We start from the raw sequence: 17,882 nt of genomic DNA on the forward strand, positions 1-17,882 counted from the left end.
GGAGAGAGAGAGGGATGGATGGAGGGAGGGGGAGAGAGAGAGGGAGAGGGAGAGGGAGAGGGGGAGGGAGGGGAGGGGAGGGAGGGAAGGGGAGGGAGGGCGAGGAAGAGGTGTGGCCACAAACAAAACTCCAGCTACACCAAAGAACAATTGACCTGGAATCTGTGGTCAATATGGAAGGATGGAAGCCGAGGGTTTCTCTCTTCTAGACTGGCTGTCAATTCACGCTGTGGGGAGAGGAGGACGGGGAGAAGGGGAGAAGGCCTTCTCCTCATGTAATCTTTGTGTTTCTGCCTTGCTGCTCTGGCAAGGTGGACCCTACCCCATGAGCGCACACTCTGAGCACAGCTAGGGGAACCTCGTCTGCTCTCCTCTCAGTGGGGACTCTGCTCCCTGGCCTTGAGGAAGAATGGGCTAATACTCCCCCCTCCCCGTACCCCCCCGCACCCCGAACTTCAGGTGTGGCTATGGGAACCCACCAGGAAAGTGACTCCATTCACCTTCACAACCGGCATCAGGAATGTGCCGGGAATGCCACTAGTTGGTTCTGGGGACAGATAAGACACCAGGATGCTGGGAAGAGTCCGAAAGGGCTCCCTCAGCAGCCAGAAGTGAGGTTTTTGGCAGACAGACAGGTGCTTTCATACCTCCAGAGGGTGAGTGGTTCCTTGAGAGTGGCCGCAGTTGGGCCTGACCCATCATCCTCTGTGCCTTTTTCCAAGCGGGCTACTTACCCATTAGACATCAGCATTTAACAAAGAAAAAAAGGAAGCGTGTTACATTGTAAAATAACACCAGGGCCACGCCCCAGCAGAGCTGCAAAGCCATTGCCTCGCCAAGCTGGCACAGGTTTCCTAGGAACAGTCCCCCTTTGTGTCCTTGATATATATACCAGGCCCTCCGAACTCTACTTCTGACTGAAATTATGCGCAGTACCACCAGATGTCCACCAGATGTCGCGAATGCCTTAATTACTACTGGAGCACGTTGCCAGCAAATGAGATTACAACTTTCTCAAACTGGGCCATTAATCCCAGACTTTAGAGAGTGGTGGAAGGAGGATCAGGGACTCAGCCTTATCTTCAGATACCAAAGCTTGAGGACAGCGTGGGCTTCACGGCACATGCCTGTAATCTCACTGCTTGGAAGGCAGAGCTGGAAGAATCTCAAGGTTGGGCCAGCCTGGTCTATGTAGCAAGTTCAAGTTCCGGGACACCCAGGATTACACAGACAAAACCCTGTCCGGAATAACAAAAACAAACAAACAAAGGCAGAAAGCCTATGCAGTCAGCAGGAGGAAAGCCATGCCTACTGATGGAAACCTAGGCAACTGTCCAAGCCTAGTGAAGTCATGGATCTTGGAGGAGAGACTACAGACCAACACTTTACTAAATCAGCCCCATCCCTAAGTACACTCTAGGCACTTGCTCTGCGTACGCAGGTAAGCGTAGTTCTCACCCCTCATCAAGGAAAGCGTCTCTTTGCAACAGATGAAGACCATTATGGTAGTAACTCACAACAAGGAGGGGCATATGGGAGTGTTTGGAGGGAGGGTATGGAAGGGGTTAAATTCCACAGCTGTGTTACACTCTCAAAATTTAAAAAATGACAGAAAAACCTCACAAGGCTGCTGGGAATCTCTGGGTGGCCTGGGAATGATGTGTTTCCGGCCATCCTGTCTTTATCTCCCAAGACCCAAGATCACAGGCCTGTGCCACCACGTCCATTTTAATTGGCGCCGGGAATTGAACCCAAGGCTTGGGCATGCTAGGCAAACCATCTACCACCACCTGGGCCACATCCCTGGTCTTCACAGGACTGTCGTAGGACGTAACATAAACATTTATAAAAAAATTGTCTTAGCACTCCCTTTCTGGGGGGGTGGAGGGGGTGAAAGTCGGTCACATTTGTGTGACAGAGACTTGGAATTGACAGTCTAAGAGCACCGTGGGCTTTGTTTCCAGGGCCTATAGCTAGATGTCCTCAATCCTTTCTGTTATATGTGGTCGCCGCAATCCTCCTCCCTGTTGTGCAATGCAGCAGGCAGAGGGGTCACATCCTCTGTATTCCAGGAGTTTCTTGCACTCCTCTTCCCGCCTGTGCCTGTTTCCAAATGTCCGGGCTACAAACAGGTCAACTATTATTGGGACCCATCGCGAGGCGAGCCCTCTTTAGTTTGCTTACTAAAGGATGTTAAGGGTTGCCTTTGAAAGACTCCGCATCTTAATTTCGGGGGGTGGCACACTTCAAGCCCCCGACGAAGACCTTTCCTGGCCACCCCGTTGAAAACGTCACTTGTCCCTCCTGGACCTGCGACTCTCTTCCCTGCTGTAGCGCGGTGGCTCACCATAAAGGCTTCCCTACCACTGGCGGCGCAAGCACATAGTTTTGTGTGCTTGCGGTGTTTGTTTTCCATAGGGCGGCACCCCTGTGAAAGAGCGGGGGAGGGGGGGTGTGTGTCTTCGTTTGGCTCCGGGTTAATTTCCTGTCGCCTGTAATGGTACCTGGTCCACGGAAGATGCTCAATGGACCATGCGCAAGACGGCCACACCGGCAGCCCACGGCAGGCAGGCAGGTGAATGTCAGGTTGCTAGCGCTAATGCGAGGTCAAATAGACGAGGCTGTGGAGAGCTACTGGTTGGTTTCTGGAAGGAAAACAACTAAGTGGGATCAGGTTCCAGGGGGATCCATTCCTTCCTTAGCCTCTCGCTTTTTTTTTTTTTTTTCTTTCTGTTCAGGGCTGAGCGTCCATGCTCACTGAGTGATTTCTAGATGGGACCACAGGCTTCCCCAGCCTAGCAAACAGGGCGGCAGTCTGTACTTCATGAGGCATGGTGATGCGGCCAGTTACCGCCTAGGAGCTCGAGGCTTGTTGAGAGAGCCGCTGCTCAGGAGTTTGTGGCCTTGTGGTGCCTGGAGAAGGGGCATGGAGGGAAAGGCTGGAATGGCAATGGGAACACTTTACCAAGGCGTTACCAAGTCTTGAAGGAAGAAGTTGTGGAACTGGATCAGAATAGGTGAGCACACATGCTGCCATTAGTGTTATTCCAGTAGGGGCAGACATCTTTTTTATTTTTTTCAGATTTTCTTAAAATTTAAATTAGAAACAAGCTTGTTTTACATGTCAATCCCAGTTCCCTCTCCCTCCCCTCCTCTCCTGTCCCCTCACTGACTCTCTATCCTGTCCCTTTTCTGCTCCCCAGGGAGGGTGAGGCCTTCCATGGGGGATCATCAAAGTCTGTGATATCCTTTGGAGCAGGACCTAGGTCCTCCCCCATGTGTCTAGGCTGAGAAGAGTATCCCACCATAGGGAATGGGCTCCCAAAGACCATTTGTATACCAGGAATAAATACTGATCCATTACCAGAGGCCTCATAGATTGCCCACGACTCTTAACTGACACTCACATTCAGGGGGCCTGGTTCAGTCCTATGCTAGTTTCCCAGCTATCAGTCTGGATTCCATGAGTCATGTCAGCTGTTTTTGTGGGTTTCTCCAGCCTGGTCTTGATCCCTTTACTCATCACTCCTCCCTCTCTGCAACTGGATTCCAGGAGTTTGGCTCAGTGTTTAGCTGTGGGTGTCTGCCTCTGCTTCCATCAACTACTGGCTCTAAGATGGCATATAAGGTAGTCATCGACCTCATTATCAGGGAAGGGCATTTAAGGTAGCCTCTGCACTACTGCTTAGATTGTTAGTTGATGTCACCCTTGTAGATCTCTGGACATTTCCCTAGTGCCAGATTTCTCTTTTAACCTATAATGGCTCCTCTATTATAGTATCTCTTTTCTTGCTCTCCTCTATTCTCCCCCTGACTCAATCTTCCTGCTCCTTCATGTCATCCTCTCCCCTCCTCTTCTCCCCTTCTCTTTCTCCTAACTCCCTCTCCCCTCCTCCCATGTTCCCAAATTTGCTCAGGAGATCTTGTCCCTTTCCCCTTCTCTGGGGGACCATGTATGTCTTTCCTAGGGTCCTCTTCGTTTCCTAGTTTTCCTGGTGGTGTGGATTGTAGGCTGGCAATCCTCTGTTCCATGTCTAAAATCCATATATGAGTGAGTACATATCATGTTTGTCTTTTTGTGACTGGGTTACCTCACTCGGGATGGTTCCCTCTAGTGCCATCCATTTGCCTGCAAATTTCAAGATTCCATTTTTTTGTTTGTTTGTTTTTCCGGTGAGTAGTACTCCATTGTGTAAATGTACCACATTTTTTCTATCCATTCTTCAGCCAAGGGGCATCTAGGTTTCTTCCAGGTTCTGGCTATTCCAAATTATGCTGCTATGAACATAGTGGAACAAACATCCTTGTATGAATGGGCATCTTTTGGGTATTTGCCTAAGAGTGGAATTGCTGGGTCTTGCAGTAGACTGATTCCTATTTTCCTGAGGAATCTCCATACTGATTTCCAAAGTGGCTGCATGAGTTGGCACTCCCACCATCACATCCTCTCCAGCATAAACTGTCATTGGTGCTTTTTATTTTAGCCATTATGACAGGAGTTAAGATGGTATCTCAGAGTTGTTTTGGCTTGCATTTCCCTGATGTCTAAGAATGTTGATCACTTTCTTAAGTGTCTATCAGCCATTTTAGACTCCTCTATTGAGAATTATCTATTTAGTTCTGTACCCCAATTTTTAATTGGATTATTTGATGTTTTGAAACTTTGGATATCAACCCTCTGTTAGATGTGGGGTTGGTGAATATCTTTTCCCATTCTGTGGCATCTTTGTTCAAACAAACCAGCCATCTAGAGAGCCCCTACTTTGAGTGTGGGAATTTCAAAGGCAATCATTCATATTTATTCTACGTTAGCTTATAGTGAGTGCCTTCACACGCACTGCCCATTTCATTCTTATTGCAGAGGTGCTGCTATTGTTTTGTTCTTCAAGACCAGTGATAAGGGGCGTGGGGAGCAGGCTTGGTTGGTAATGTGCTTGCTGGGCAAGCATGTGGGCCTGAGTTTGATCTGCAGCGCTCACACAAAAAGCCAGGGAAGATGGTGTGCCCTTGTAATCTCACACTAGCAGAAACAGGAAGATGCCTGGAGTTTTCTGGAAGGCCAGCCACACTTCATTGGTGAGCTCCAGGTCCAAGCGGCAGACACTGGCTCAAAAAAATGAAGTGAGGTTGGAGAGATGTCTCAGTGAAGTGTCTGACACACAAGCTGAGGGCCTGAATCCACCCAGATCCCCAGAACGCTCAGAAACAAACAAAGAAACAAACAAAATCCAGGTCTAACTGTGTTGCATGGAATGGACAGAGATAGCAGATCCAATGAGCTCTTTGGCTTGTTAGTCTAGATAACCCTGAGTACTACTGGGTTCAGTGAGTGAGAGACCCTGTCTCAAAGATGAAGTTTCAAGAGATTCGGGAAGATGTCTAACATTGTGTTTGGCCTTCACATGAAAACACACACACACACACACAAAGGAGGATGGTTCTTTCTTGAGAAATGACACTTAAGGTTGACCCACACACACATAGACACACACACACACACACACACACACACACACCAGGAATAAGGACCAGCAAAGTCCTGAACTTTGTACAAATGATGGTGTGACATGGGAGCCGTGTTGTGCCGTGCCCTACAAGGACAGTGAGTGTGTTGGGATGTTCAAGGCACTGCACATGGCAGCGCATTTCCTTCCTCATGTGACTCTGTGAGGTAAGGAGCATTTCCACCTCTGTTCAGAAGATGCAAAAGCAGTGCAAAGCCAGCTGGAAAGGGCCAGCCTCTCTGGGGCTCTTAGAGGGTGGGGTGGGGTAGGGCGGGGTGTGCCTGAGCTGAGGAGCTCAGATAAGGACCAGACTGGACTGGATCTCCGTGTCACGTGCGTCATCTAGGAGGGGGGACCAAGCCTGTTCAGAAGGTAGGGAAGGCGTTCTCAAGAAGTCACCAGCATCCTCGTTTTGAGGAAGGAACAGTCTGTGTCTAAGAGCTCTCTGACCCTTGGCACAAGCAAGAGCAGAGGGAAACAATTAGTAGCACAGGTGTTTTCACCCACCATGGAAGCAGGAGTGAGCTAACCCTTACGGTGCGTGGACTACCTACGTCCCGCGTCCCCTTTTCCCCTTTGCCCTTCCCTGTCTCCACTCCCCGTGGCATCTGCTAAACGGAATCTTCTATTCCCGGTAAGCACGGTTTAACGATTGCATCTTTCCGTGCAATCGCCTCCAATAAAACAGCACTGGGAACACGGCATCCGTGGTGTCCCTCCGAGTCTTTGGGCCCCAGTCTCTCTGCGGAAAATTCACACCGCAGACTCGGTCTTGTTTCCTGGACTGCTCTGCTCCCTGCCGCATCACGCCAGGTGTTGAGGAAGGTGGGCCCTGGTGTGCTGGCTGCTCGGGCTCTTTGTGTTGTATGTTCGCTGCAGACTACATCCCTGGCAGGGCCGCTGAATCAGCACCCGGCACAGGGCAGGAAGGGGTGAGGCCTTCCTTTCCTGCCTCCTCCCACCCACAGCCCTTTCCCTTTTCCCTTCCAGCTCCTTCTGAGGCCAGGCACAGGTCAACCGAATACAAAGGAGCGTAAACACTCCTTACAGTGGTCAAGTCACGAAAACAAAACCCCCAAAGGCCAACCTAGAAAAGCATGCACATGTCTGCCCAGGCTTAACAGCCACCAGCAATGAGGACTCTCAATGACCTCCAGTGTAGACCTCATCTCCTGCCTGAATTGTGCACAATACTATCCCTACTAGTTGATGTCAGTACTGCGGCTGGTCCTTAACACACACACATACACACACACACACACACACACACACACACACACACACACAGAGGGGGGATGAGGGGGAGGGAAGGGGGAGGGGGGAGAGATCGTTCTATATGCATCCTTAACCACATGACTTCAAGATTTAATACCTTGAGTAGGGTATGATAGCACACACCTGTAAATTACACACACACACAATTTAGTACCTTTGAATAGCAGGTGAATCCAAATATGTTTAAATACTAAACAAATATTTGGCGTATGTTATTTCCCATAGGTGTGCTGGCTAGTTTTGTGTTGGTTTGACAAAAGCCAGAGTGACTTTGGAAAAGGGAACCTCAACTGAGAAGACGCACCCCCCCTTCCCCGCCGAACTGACACGTGGGCAAGCCTGTGGCACATTTTTGTTCATTGATGTTTGATGTGGGGGGGTGCACAGGTCACTGATCCCATGGGCTGCTGATCCTGCCTGCTGCAAGAGAGCAGGACGAGTGTGCCAACAGGAACAAGGCAGTAAGAGGCATCCATCCCTCCACGGCCTCTGCAACAGTTCCCATCTCCAGGTTCCTGCCTTGAGTTCCTGCCTTGAGTTCCCTGGATGGGGATGGAAATGAAGTCTTTCCTATCCAGGTGGCTTCTGTTCATGTTTTATCACAGCAATAGAAACCCTAATAGGCATTTAAGAACATCTGTGTGACATTATCTAACACATGTAGGGTATGTTTCAAGGGACACAATTCTTTGGTCTCCTGGGGTGTCTGTCCATCTGGCCTTGGACAGAGGAGACTTCTGTGTGAGGACTGAGCTCAGCAAGGCCAGTGGGGATGAAGAAGGCTCTCTGGTGGAGACCAGGTTGGGCAAACCACAAAATCAAACAGGGGATCCTCGTCCCAGCTCACTTCAGGGCAATAATCCCAGTATAGGGTTCCATTCTTTGAGGCCTTTGGGATCCCCCAACCAGCAGTCTGTCTATTTCCTTTCTAAAGCTGCATGGGACAAGCGAGGTTCTTAGAGCTTTAGGCTTGCTAAGGAGCCTGCAGTGAGGCATCCCTGTCGCTGATGGCGGCCTGAATTTCTCTTGTCCAAACAGCAAACAAGGGGGTTGTCAGAGGTGAGGAATCAAGACCATGTCTGCAAAGTGGGCTTGGAAAGATGGGGGCCACTCCCTGCCATTTCAGGTGTAAGAGCTCGGAAACACCCGAGAGTCACTGCTGCCGTAGAGTTTGGCAACGACTTTGCCGCAGTGCTAGTCTCTCCTCCAGGGTGACTGTGGTTAAGATTTTCAGTCCTAGCCGGGCGTGGTAGTGCAGGCTGTAGTCAGTTTCGTCAGTGGACTTGTGATGGGGAAGTCCTGTGTATATGTCAATAAAGCACTGATGGTCAATAGGGAAGCAAGATAGGTGGGACTAGGGGTCCAGGACTCTGGGAAGGAGAAAGACAGGGAGTCATCATGTAGCTGCCATAGTGGTAAGAAGTCCAGACCCTATTCTCCAGTAAGAGAAATACTTAGATTAACAATTATGGAGTAAATACTTAAGTCAGAGCTAGCCAGTAAGAAACAAGCAAGGCCAACAGCTTCGTAATTAATACAGCATCTTGTGTGTTCTTTGGGGACTACAACGTGGCAGAGCCCAGGTGACTGGTGGGGGAAAAACCAAAGCGGCTGTCAAGGAAAAGGCTTCACTCAATAGACTTGCTGTGGTGGCTGCATCCTAGGGTTGTGGCTTCAGGTGTGCAGACATGACCCTTTACAAGGAAGAGGAGGGGTTGGCTCATGCTTTTGGATGGTAGTCGGAGACCCAGAGATCCCAGAGACGGCATCTTCAGGAATAGGAAGACCGCAGTGGATATTTACCGTTCATTGTGGAAGTGCTTCCCTAATAAATACCCGTTAATTATTTATCTGGGTCTTGTGGGCTCCTTTAAACTTGCCTTCAGCAGACCTTTAATCCCAGCACTGGGGAGGCGGAGGCAGGCAGATCTCTGTGAGTTCAAAGCCAGCCTGGTCTATAGATCAGATCGAGCTCCAGGACAGCCAAAGACATACAGAGAAACTCTGTTTCGAACAAAAGACTTCAGTCCTTCTGTGTGGTTGGAACGTGCCATGCGTTTGCACTTCGTCAGGACCCTGAACAAAGTGAATACTCCAGGGATTTTCTCCAAAGGTTATGGATGGGAAATTAGACTCCAACCATGCTGACACACCTTGGACCCTGCCCATGAGCAGAAGGGCATAGAGACTCAGAATGTCTCATGGACAGGACGGCAGGCTAGTGTCCAAACCTGGGGCTGCCTCGCAGGATGTTTCCGGTGAAGAAAAGCCAGCCAGGAGTTCCTGGCAAGTCCAGTACCCCCTTCACGCTGGAAACTCCCAAGATGCTGGGAAACCCCCATGCCGGCACCTGTTCTCTTCCCAGGACGAATTCCCAGGTCCATCGGCATCTTCCATTCGGTGAGGCAGCACCGGGAAATAAATGTTGATAATGTGTGGTTAGGCATCAGAGAATGTGAAATGTGGAGTGAAGCCTTCCCGCCAGTCTGGATCCAGAGCCGCATCAGTCCCAAATGAACACACAGGAGGCTATATTAATTATGAAGCTGTTGGCCTTGCTTGTTTCTTACTGGCTATCTCCGACCTAAGTATTTAATCTCGTAATTGTTAATCAGTATTTCTCTTACCAGAGAAAGGGTCTGGACCTCTTACTCCTATGGCCGCTACATGATGTCTGCCTGTGCCTCTTTCCCAGAATCCTCCTCAATTCCTAGTCCCACCTATCTTGCTTCCCTACTGGCCAACAGTGCTTTATTGACATATACACAGGACTTCCCCATCAGTGAAATGTTCCCCTCATAGGGGTGGGGTGGGGCGGGTGGGCAGCCACAGCTATTTCAACCCTCTTGTGAAAGTACACGTGACAGGAAACCGGAAAGTTCTACTCCAGATGGGTAATTGCGATGGGCTCGGGGAGTGGCCTCAGAGCTCCCTCCGGTGAGAAAGCAGCAGTGACCCTGTGCACACAAAGCTGAACTCAGGGAGCCCTCCTGAATCTTGGAAGACCCAGGTCCTGGAAGAGGGAGGGGTAACTAGGAACTATAGCAGGGGGTAAAACATAGTCCCTGTTCCTCCTTAGCAAACACAAGTCACCATTAGAGAGATAAAACCAAGAAGTAAGTTTTGAGTCCCTGTTACCGACCTCGGCTGGTTCTGCACCATTCATAGGTGGAGGTTTTTATCCTGCCTGTTAACTCCCAAATAACCAACCACAGAGACTTATTAATAATTATAAATGCTTTGGTGATGGCTTAGGCTTGCCACTAACCAGCTCTTTCAACTTAACCCATATTTCTTATCTACACTCTGCCTGCCACGCGGTGGTAACTTTCTTCAGCTGGGCATTTTTATCTCCTGCTTCCTCTGTGTCTGGCTGGTGACTCTGTCCTTCTGCCCAGCATTCTCTCAGTCTGGCTCTCCCTCCTAACCTCCTCCTGCCCAGCTATTTCCTGCCCAGCTATTGGCCAGTCAGCTCTTTATTAGCAACGAGAGCAAAACACCTTTCACAGTGTGCAAAAGGACTATTCCACGGCAACCATCTGCCACGCCGGGTGTGCTTTTCCTGTGCGTGGGAAAACAACAGCTTGTTCTGTTTAGGTCATCGAAATTCCAGCAGCCTCCAGTAGCAGAGACGCGTCCCTGCAGGATACTCAGCAAACCTAGTACCGTAGGAACCTCCCCTGTTTCAAGTAACTTCTGAAGGGAAGTGGACACCACTCCTTGGGGGAGACCTCCAAGAATGGGACCCAACACTGAGACCGCTGCCCTAAAGTCCATTCTGCAACGAGGTCACCGTGGTCAGGACCACAAATTTAGTTTCGAGATTTGTTGACTTGAAAGAAGAGCACAGGGTTGGTTCTCTCTCCTGTTGAAGCTAGTTCCTCTAGGCCCCCCTTCTAACCGGAACCAGAGGACATCAGGTAGGACCCTTTCCAACTGACACTGGCCTCTCCTCCTCTTCCTCCCAAATCTGGAGCTCAGGGCTGTCCACTCTTGTCTCCCGCACAGATGATTCTGGGAGAAGCCTGTGTGGGAGACCCCAAGCCGGAGGTGACAATGTGACCAGGGTTAAGACCTTAAAGTAAACACCTGTCTCTGCTCCCAACTGCTGTGTCACAGAACACTGTCCCTTGTCCAGCCCTCCCATTTCTCCTTGTGTAGATGAGCTAATAACTCCCGGTGACTTTCAATTTAACTAAGGAAACGCTTCTTCAGATCATTGTACCTTTTCTCACGTAAAGACAAGTACGCCGCACAGACACAGTCCATTAGCAGCTGCAAAGCTAATGTGACCTGCCAGTGGTCTACGGCAGAGGTAGGTTCTCAACCGTGGGTCATGGCCATTTTGGGTGTGGAACAACCCTTTCACAGGGGGTCACCTAAGACTATCAGAAAAGACGTTTATGTAACAATTCCTAACAGTGGCACATTTACAGCTACGAAGTACCAGTGAAAATAGGTTTATGATTGCGGGGTGGGGAGGAAAGGTCACCGCAACATGAAGAATTTATTAAAGGGTTGCAGCATTGGGAAGGTTGGGAAACACTGGTCTAAGGCAAAGGGAAGTCCATTGAGAAGAGTCTTGGGAGACTGAATTAGTCAGTTAGGATAAATTCTGCCGAGTGACAAGCAGCTGCCAAGTCTTGGTGGTTTCTAATGGGCAGCGCTGTCTGCTTTTCTAAAGGTGTTCCTGAGTTGGAGCTCCGTCTATTTTTGCCTTAGCTCTAAGACCCAGGCTAGACATTTTCCTCCGGGGTGGTGTGGAGCTCCTTGTGGTACAGTCGCTGCGGAAAACGCCGTTTCCTGCAAAACTTAGGCTACACCTTCACTCCTGCTCTTCACCAGACTGAACAAGACCCCTGGGCATTCCAGAGCTCAACACGGCGAGGCATATTAACACTCCCGTGGGGGGAGGGGGATGCCACATGCCACAGGCCATCTTGAGTTTTGACAAGCGGGACGCTGAGTGTGTCAGGGAATGATGCAGAAGGCCTGAAACACTGACAGAGCCCACAGTGCTGGCAGACAGCCGTCCCACTGAGCACCGTCATCAGAGTCCTCCCACTGAGCACCACCATCAGACTCCTCCCACTGAGCACCATTAGAGGAGTCCTCCCACTGAGCACTGTCATCGGAGTCCTCCCACTGAGCACCATCAGAGTCCTTCCACTGAGTCGGAGTCGTCCCCTTGAGCACTGTCATTGGAGTCCTCCCACTGAGCACCATCAGAGTCCTCCCACTGAGCACCTTCAGAGGAGTCCTCCAGGGCTCCACCCATCAGCTCCTCCACCCCGGCATAGGACTCACTAGGCCTGGTAATTCTCTTTATCCCCAGTTCTACTCTAGTCTGGGTGGCAGCAGTGTCTGTGGGATTCTCCAAGGCTCAGATTTCGATCCCTGGTGTGATTCCAGCGGGTGGTGTTTCGTCTCTGCCGTGCTTGGGTGCAGTAGCCGGGTAGGCCACTGGGTTTTCCTTAGCTCTTCACCTACCTGCAGCTCTTTCGGCGAGGAAACCTGAGTTCTAGACCGAGCACCAGATGGCGCTGGAACCCAGGCCACAGGCACGCAAGGAAGAAGAGTCCAGGCACAAGCGGTGATGTTTAACATAGTCTTATATTTGGAAAAGCAGGTTAAAAAAGAAACACTTGAAAATACAAGATAAGGTAATGGTTACTTATGTAAGTTTTAACCTTATATTGCTTGGCCATTTTTTTTACATATAAATTATTGCTTCCTACTTTGATAAATACACAGCACAGTCATATACACAGAGGCAGAGAGCGTGAACCGTGAGAAAGCAAACACTATCAATGGCAGTCTGGTAACTCAACAAACGCTTCATATTTACCAGCGCTTCTTAGAACGGTGGAAAACTACGAGGTGTAGTCCCTGAGAAGTTAGGTAGACGCCCGGATCGTGGGCTTTCTATCTTCTAATTGTTATCGCAAGCTGACAATGTCACAGCAGTCCTAAGCAACGGGACACCCAAAGGCAAGAAGAGTCCTTGCTTCTGGTCATTGATTTCAGCCTGGTATTTAACAACAGTGTAATACTAGTACAATAAATAGGCTATGCAAATAAATATTACTCTGCTAAAAATGCTTAGTATATATACAGCTTTGCTTTATACAGTAGTAACATTTCATCTGACTTTTTTTTTTTGGCAATTTTATTTTTCTTCAAAATGCGTTTTCTCTAGAGCAAAACCGGCCCACTCAGGCATGAGCAGGCTGAAATTTCAAGGACACGTCTTTGAAGTTGAGAAGAAATCCTATGCTGGACAGCTGCCGTGGCTCTTGTCTTCCAAACAGCATTGATTTTTTTCTTTTTTGCGTAATTCTGAAAAGCTTGGGTGGGTGGGGCCATTTAGTGCAGGACTGATGGTGCATGTCCTGCCTGTGGCAAAACCACGGGGCTGGGACTTAGGCAGCGCCAAGGGTTAGCCAGCTCCAGGCCCAGAAGTCTACCCAATCAACCACCTGTCTTTACCACTTACCCTTCACCCAGGTGAGTGAGTGTGCAACTAGGAGATTCCTCCCTGCAAACTATGTGTGGGGTTTTAGTCTCATGCCTTTTAACTGCAGGGTATGTGCCAAGCTACTTGCTTGTAGACACTGGAGCAGGAGAAGGAATTTATTCCCAACGCAATTAAGGAGACTATAAAAAAAAAAAAACCAGTGAATGTGGGCTATACTGTGTGCTACTCTAACCGTTTGGCAACTACGTAGACTGCAAGTGGGTCTCAAACCTGCAGGCTATGGAGCGTCTGCAAATGTGCGTGCAAATTCCTTTAAAACATTTGGGAAGCCGGCGACTTTCCCTAGATGAACTCTTGTGCCTCCCGCCTCCTGAGCTAACTGGCTCATGGGGCTGCTTTTGCAGGAACGGGATCCAAGAACCCACAGGCGCCCCCTAGAGGGCTGTGCTCTTAAAAACAGGTCTAGACATCACTCAACTGGGGAAGACCCCAATTATACAGTGCTTAAGGAGGTAGGGGGTTGGAGATCTATGTCGTCATGAGAACGCAAGGGGGAGTTGGAATAGAGACCCTGGACGTCTCCTGGTCCACCTGCAGCAATACTGATTCTGGGGAGGCCCCGAGGAAGGCTGTGGAGAAGGAACCGGGTCATCCCGGGCATGGGGGGTGCTGCGGATCCCTCTGCACACTTCCACAGTGCTCAGCTGCCTTAGTAAGAGTTCCCTGCAGGACACACAGGGTCTGTGACAATTCCGGAACTTTCATTCATTCATTCATTCGGATTTAAGGTTCTTCTGCGAAGCTCCTGAGGTCCCTAAGTCGGCTGCCTGAGAGAGCCCTAGAAGCAGGCATTAAGGCTGAAGAAGATTCAGAGATTTTTTTTTTTAGATATCCGGGAGACAGAAAGGGGAGAAACAAATTGCACCTGGCTTTCGCTTGGGGGAAGAGCAGCCTCACCCAGGCTCTCCTGGCCTGTTCCCATTCATCTCCTGCAGGGTTTTCTAAGTGTGCCCGGCACAGAGGCAGGCAAGGCTGGCTGGCTTGGCTGGCTTGCGTAAGCCCAGCTGAGCTGGGGCCTTGACAGGCGTGTGTTCCACCAAAACGGATCTCTAGCTGCAGTGAGTTCTAAAGGTAAAGGTTCCGCTTTGGAGCTGATGTCAAAACATCAAGTCAGAGCGTAGGACGGTATCAAACGGCCCAGTGTGGTTTCGACCAGCCCAATTCCCGGTGGCTAGCTTGGAGGGAAGACACGAGTGTTTGTGCTGTTGTGAGTCTGTGTTGCTCTCTCAGACACTGCCAAGGGTTTTGTGAGTGCTTGTGCACGGGGACTCATCAAGAAAGCCTGCTTTTCGTCCCCCCGACCCTGGTCTCAACTACTGGCTCTCACAGTCCTCAGTGAGCCACAGTGTTTTCTACGGCACCCTGTAAGCTTCCGGGGCTGAAAATTTATGCACCGGACCAGATAGGATCTCTTTGAAAGCTCTACCCCCCTAATTTTTTCCCCCATATGGTTCCTCCTAGAGGTCTCTCAGGCTCACCGTGGCCCCAAGACCAGGAAACAGCACAGCTGTCAAAGGAGTCAAGAGAGAAATCGGCAGACCTTAGACCTGAGTCGTGAGAGTTCTCGAAGTGCTGAAGAGAGCCGTAAGCCGGTCTGTGTTGGTGCTCGCCAGCCAGCCCCTTCAGGGGTGTGAGGAACACACCCATACCCACGGCTGGGAATACAGGGGTCTAATACATCAGACGGGAACTTGCGCACTGAAGTGAACAGCTACGGGGAGGGCAGGCAGGTCTGGCCACAAGCTCTTTGCTTACTCAAGGGATCAGGAAAATCTCTCGCCAGTCCTTGAGGATCCCCAAGAGGTCTTATTTGGTACACGAGGCCCGATTTGTATAAAACAAAGAATGAAAGGAAAAAGGCAAATTGCAGAAAGACTCTGGCTTTGCTTGGGAAGTGGACTACGGGGCTCCCGACGACTCTCCAACTCCGTCAGATCTTAGGCATTTCTGGATTCCTCTCAATTGCCGAGAGACCGTTAAGCCCAACCGCTAAGCTCTATGTGTTCAGCTTTGCTCTCCCTCCCCCCACCGATGGACATTCTGAATTCTGAGGGCAGGGAACCTGGTGGAGTTTGTGCCAGACACCAAGGCTGCATCAGGCACAGCTCCGTGACCCCAGTAAGTGGACACCGAGCACCCACGATCTTGGCCCCGTGGTTTTTCCCAAAAATCATGTTGCGCTCGATAACGGCAGCAGCAACAACAACAAAAAAATGTGAGGTCAGTTCCCAGGAATTGAATGATGCCACGCTCCTCATTGGATGAGAAACTCAGTCTGCCTTGCCTTCGGGAGTGCATCAGTGGTATAGAAACTAGTTGCATCTGTGCTTGTGTCGGTAAGTGATTGTGGATGCAAAGGAGAGTGTGCAAGGCATCTCTTAGTTGCACAGCAGGACGCGCCTGCCAGGGTGATGCCCAGTTTCTAGCTGTAGAGGCCTCTCCCAGGCCCGGGCCATCTGGAGATGCTCTCACTGTCTTCAGGCATTCTCCATCTCTTTGTGGCCCATAGGCAGCAAGGTGAGGCAGGCAGAGTGGTGGTCCTTCCTGCACAATCTTACTGAAAAGACGAAATAAAACAAACAAACAAAAAAAAACTGGCTGCTGTACATCCAGGCGTGTCTTCTCTTAATGCGGTCACACCGCAAGCAGAGACTCGGACCAGACTGAAATCACCATCACGAGAGAGACCCTACTCCCAGGATGCTCTGGCTCTTCCCATCTTCTCACTGACAGCAGAGGTGGGCAGGAGAGGGGCATTCCCCTGCCTCAGGTGGCTGACACCACTTCCCAAGCTTGCTTTGGGCTGGCTTTCCTGCACCTGGCTGTGCTGATAAAACTCAACAACCTCTTTTCCTCACAGGGAGCAACCCTTGCTGACGTGGAGACCTTCCCTTCACTCTCAGTCCCAGGACAGATCGGCACGGCTCACGCCCGGGGCTCCAGCCTGTGAGAGAGCTCGAACAGGGCCTGCTGGCTGTCGATGACGTACAGGTGGCTGACATAGGACCTCAGCTCTTGCTGCTCCTTTGGAGACATGTCGCTTCCTAGTTTTCAGAGGGAGGGGGTGGAGAACAAGTGATCAGTGTCATGGGGACAGTTGTGGCCTCGCTACTTTTAAGCGCAGTAAAGCCCATGCAAGGGTTTAAAGTAGGTTAGTGCGAGAAGCAGCGTCCTTGTCCCCAGAGATGGACAACTTCAGATCAGGCAGGCTGGCTGGCAAGGCATCCCTCCACACCTAGCACACGACTTGGATGGCACACTGTCACCCTTCACAGGGGTTCGCCGTGCAGTCCTGGCACTGGCTCCACAGGCCAGGCCAACCTTGAACTCACAGAGATCCGCCTGACTCTGCCTCTCTGCCTCCCGAGTGCAAGTCCTTAGGCACCCGTGTGTGACTGGTACATCTCTGTTAGGAACCAGCGTCTGAACTCAACAGCTTTACTTACTAGATTATTTATTCATGTTTGCTTCTTTCTATTTTAGGTTTCTGTGTACTTCTTTGGTGTCCTTATTTTTGGGAGAGGAAAAACAAAACAAAAAACCCCACAAAGAATAGGTACCACAGGAAAAAAGTGGGTTCACAAAATATACACAGGGGTGAAAGAGTACCCAGGAGGATTAAGGCGATCCAGAGAGGTAAAAGAATATAAAGACCACATGACAGACCGCAGTGAGCTGTGACTATGAGCACGCACTCGGGGACCACGCTCACGATGGTCCTAAGATAAGGTGCACGGACAATGGGGCAAGCCCAATACCACAGGAAAAAAAAAAGAAACAAACAAAGAAAAAGAACCCACATAGAGAAGAGGAGGGCTGACCGTCAGGGCCACGGTGAGTCTCCAAGCAAGTGGGCTAGAAAAGGAGCATTTACTGCAGCACTTCTGGGAAAAGTAGTGTCTCCCTCTCCTATGACAAATATGTTTAGTAAGAAGATAATTTAAGAGCCGTCCGTCTATCACAGGCGGCTTCTAACACTTGAGCTTCCCGGCCTCAGCATATAAACACTGGAAGTTCAGCATCATCACCGTGACCGGTAAGCTATAATTCTAGGATGTCTTTCTGGACGACACTGGGAAACCACTTCTAGTTAGGTGTGGGCTGGCTGGCTGTACAGATAAGTTTGTCAATAGCAAGCATTCAAAAAAAGTTGTCACAATGAACGGTCCTAACAATCATGTGGAGGACACTTGAGTAGAGCCCCATAGTTGACAACTGTTTGGAGTGACGTTTTTTTACTTTATCCCACACACTGACATTGGCTAATGAGGCCCGTAGGAAGAAATTGTTAAAAGGAGGTCAGGTAATTTAGTCACAGCCTAATTTTAAGAACGCACACCTGACAGCTAAGTTTCTCCTTTAATTTGGGACATGCAGGGTCCTCTGGTGAGTGGGAGGTTCAAGCCCCGTCAGCCATGTCGGCACGACCCTCTTTGCCCTTACGGAGAACACACACAAGCCAGTGTTCCGTGGTAAATCACACTGGCAGTTTTAGAGTTAGCTGAATATTTGGCGGTCACTTTGGAAGCAAAGGCCAATGGGAGAAATATGAACGCGTATACCCA

General features: G+C 50.1%; 1 protein-coding gene and 1 long non-coding RNA gene across 2 annotated transcripts in view; one reads left to right on the forward strand and one right to left on the reverse strand.

The window, feature by feature from the left end:
- The first annotated feature begins 2,717 nt into the window (after positions 1–2,717).
- On the forward strand, positions 2,718–7,405 carry LOC110343613. Its single transcript, XR_002385909.2, has 2 exons — positions 2,718–3,017; positions 7,005–7,405. It is a non-coding gene; the product is annotated as an uncharacterized LOC110343613 (long non-coding RNA).
- A 4,968-nt stretch (positions 7,406–12,373) lies between these two features.
- Rapgef5 (Rap guanine nucleotide exchange factor 5) overlaps positions 12,374–17,882 on the reverse strand; it is a 225,919-nt gene continuing 220,410 nt past the window's right edge. Inside the window, 1 exon segment of the mRNA XM_040742315.1 lies at positions 12,374–16,361. Within this exon segment, the coding sequence (XP_040598249.1) occupies positions 16,243–16,361 (119 nt within the window). The 3' untranslated portion in view covers positions 12,374–16,242.

The sequence above is a fragment of the Mesocricetus auratus genome, unplaced genomic scaffold (genome assembly GCF_017639785.1).
Source record: "Mesocricetus auratus isolate SY011 unplaced genomic scaffold, BCM_Maur_2.0 Super-Scaffold_15014, whole genome shotgun sequence".
NCBI classification, from domain to species: Eukaryota; Metazoa; Chordata; class Mammalia; order Rodentia; family Cricetidae; genus Mesocricetus; species Mesocricetus auratus.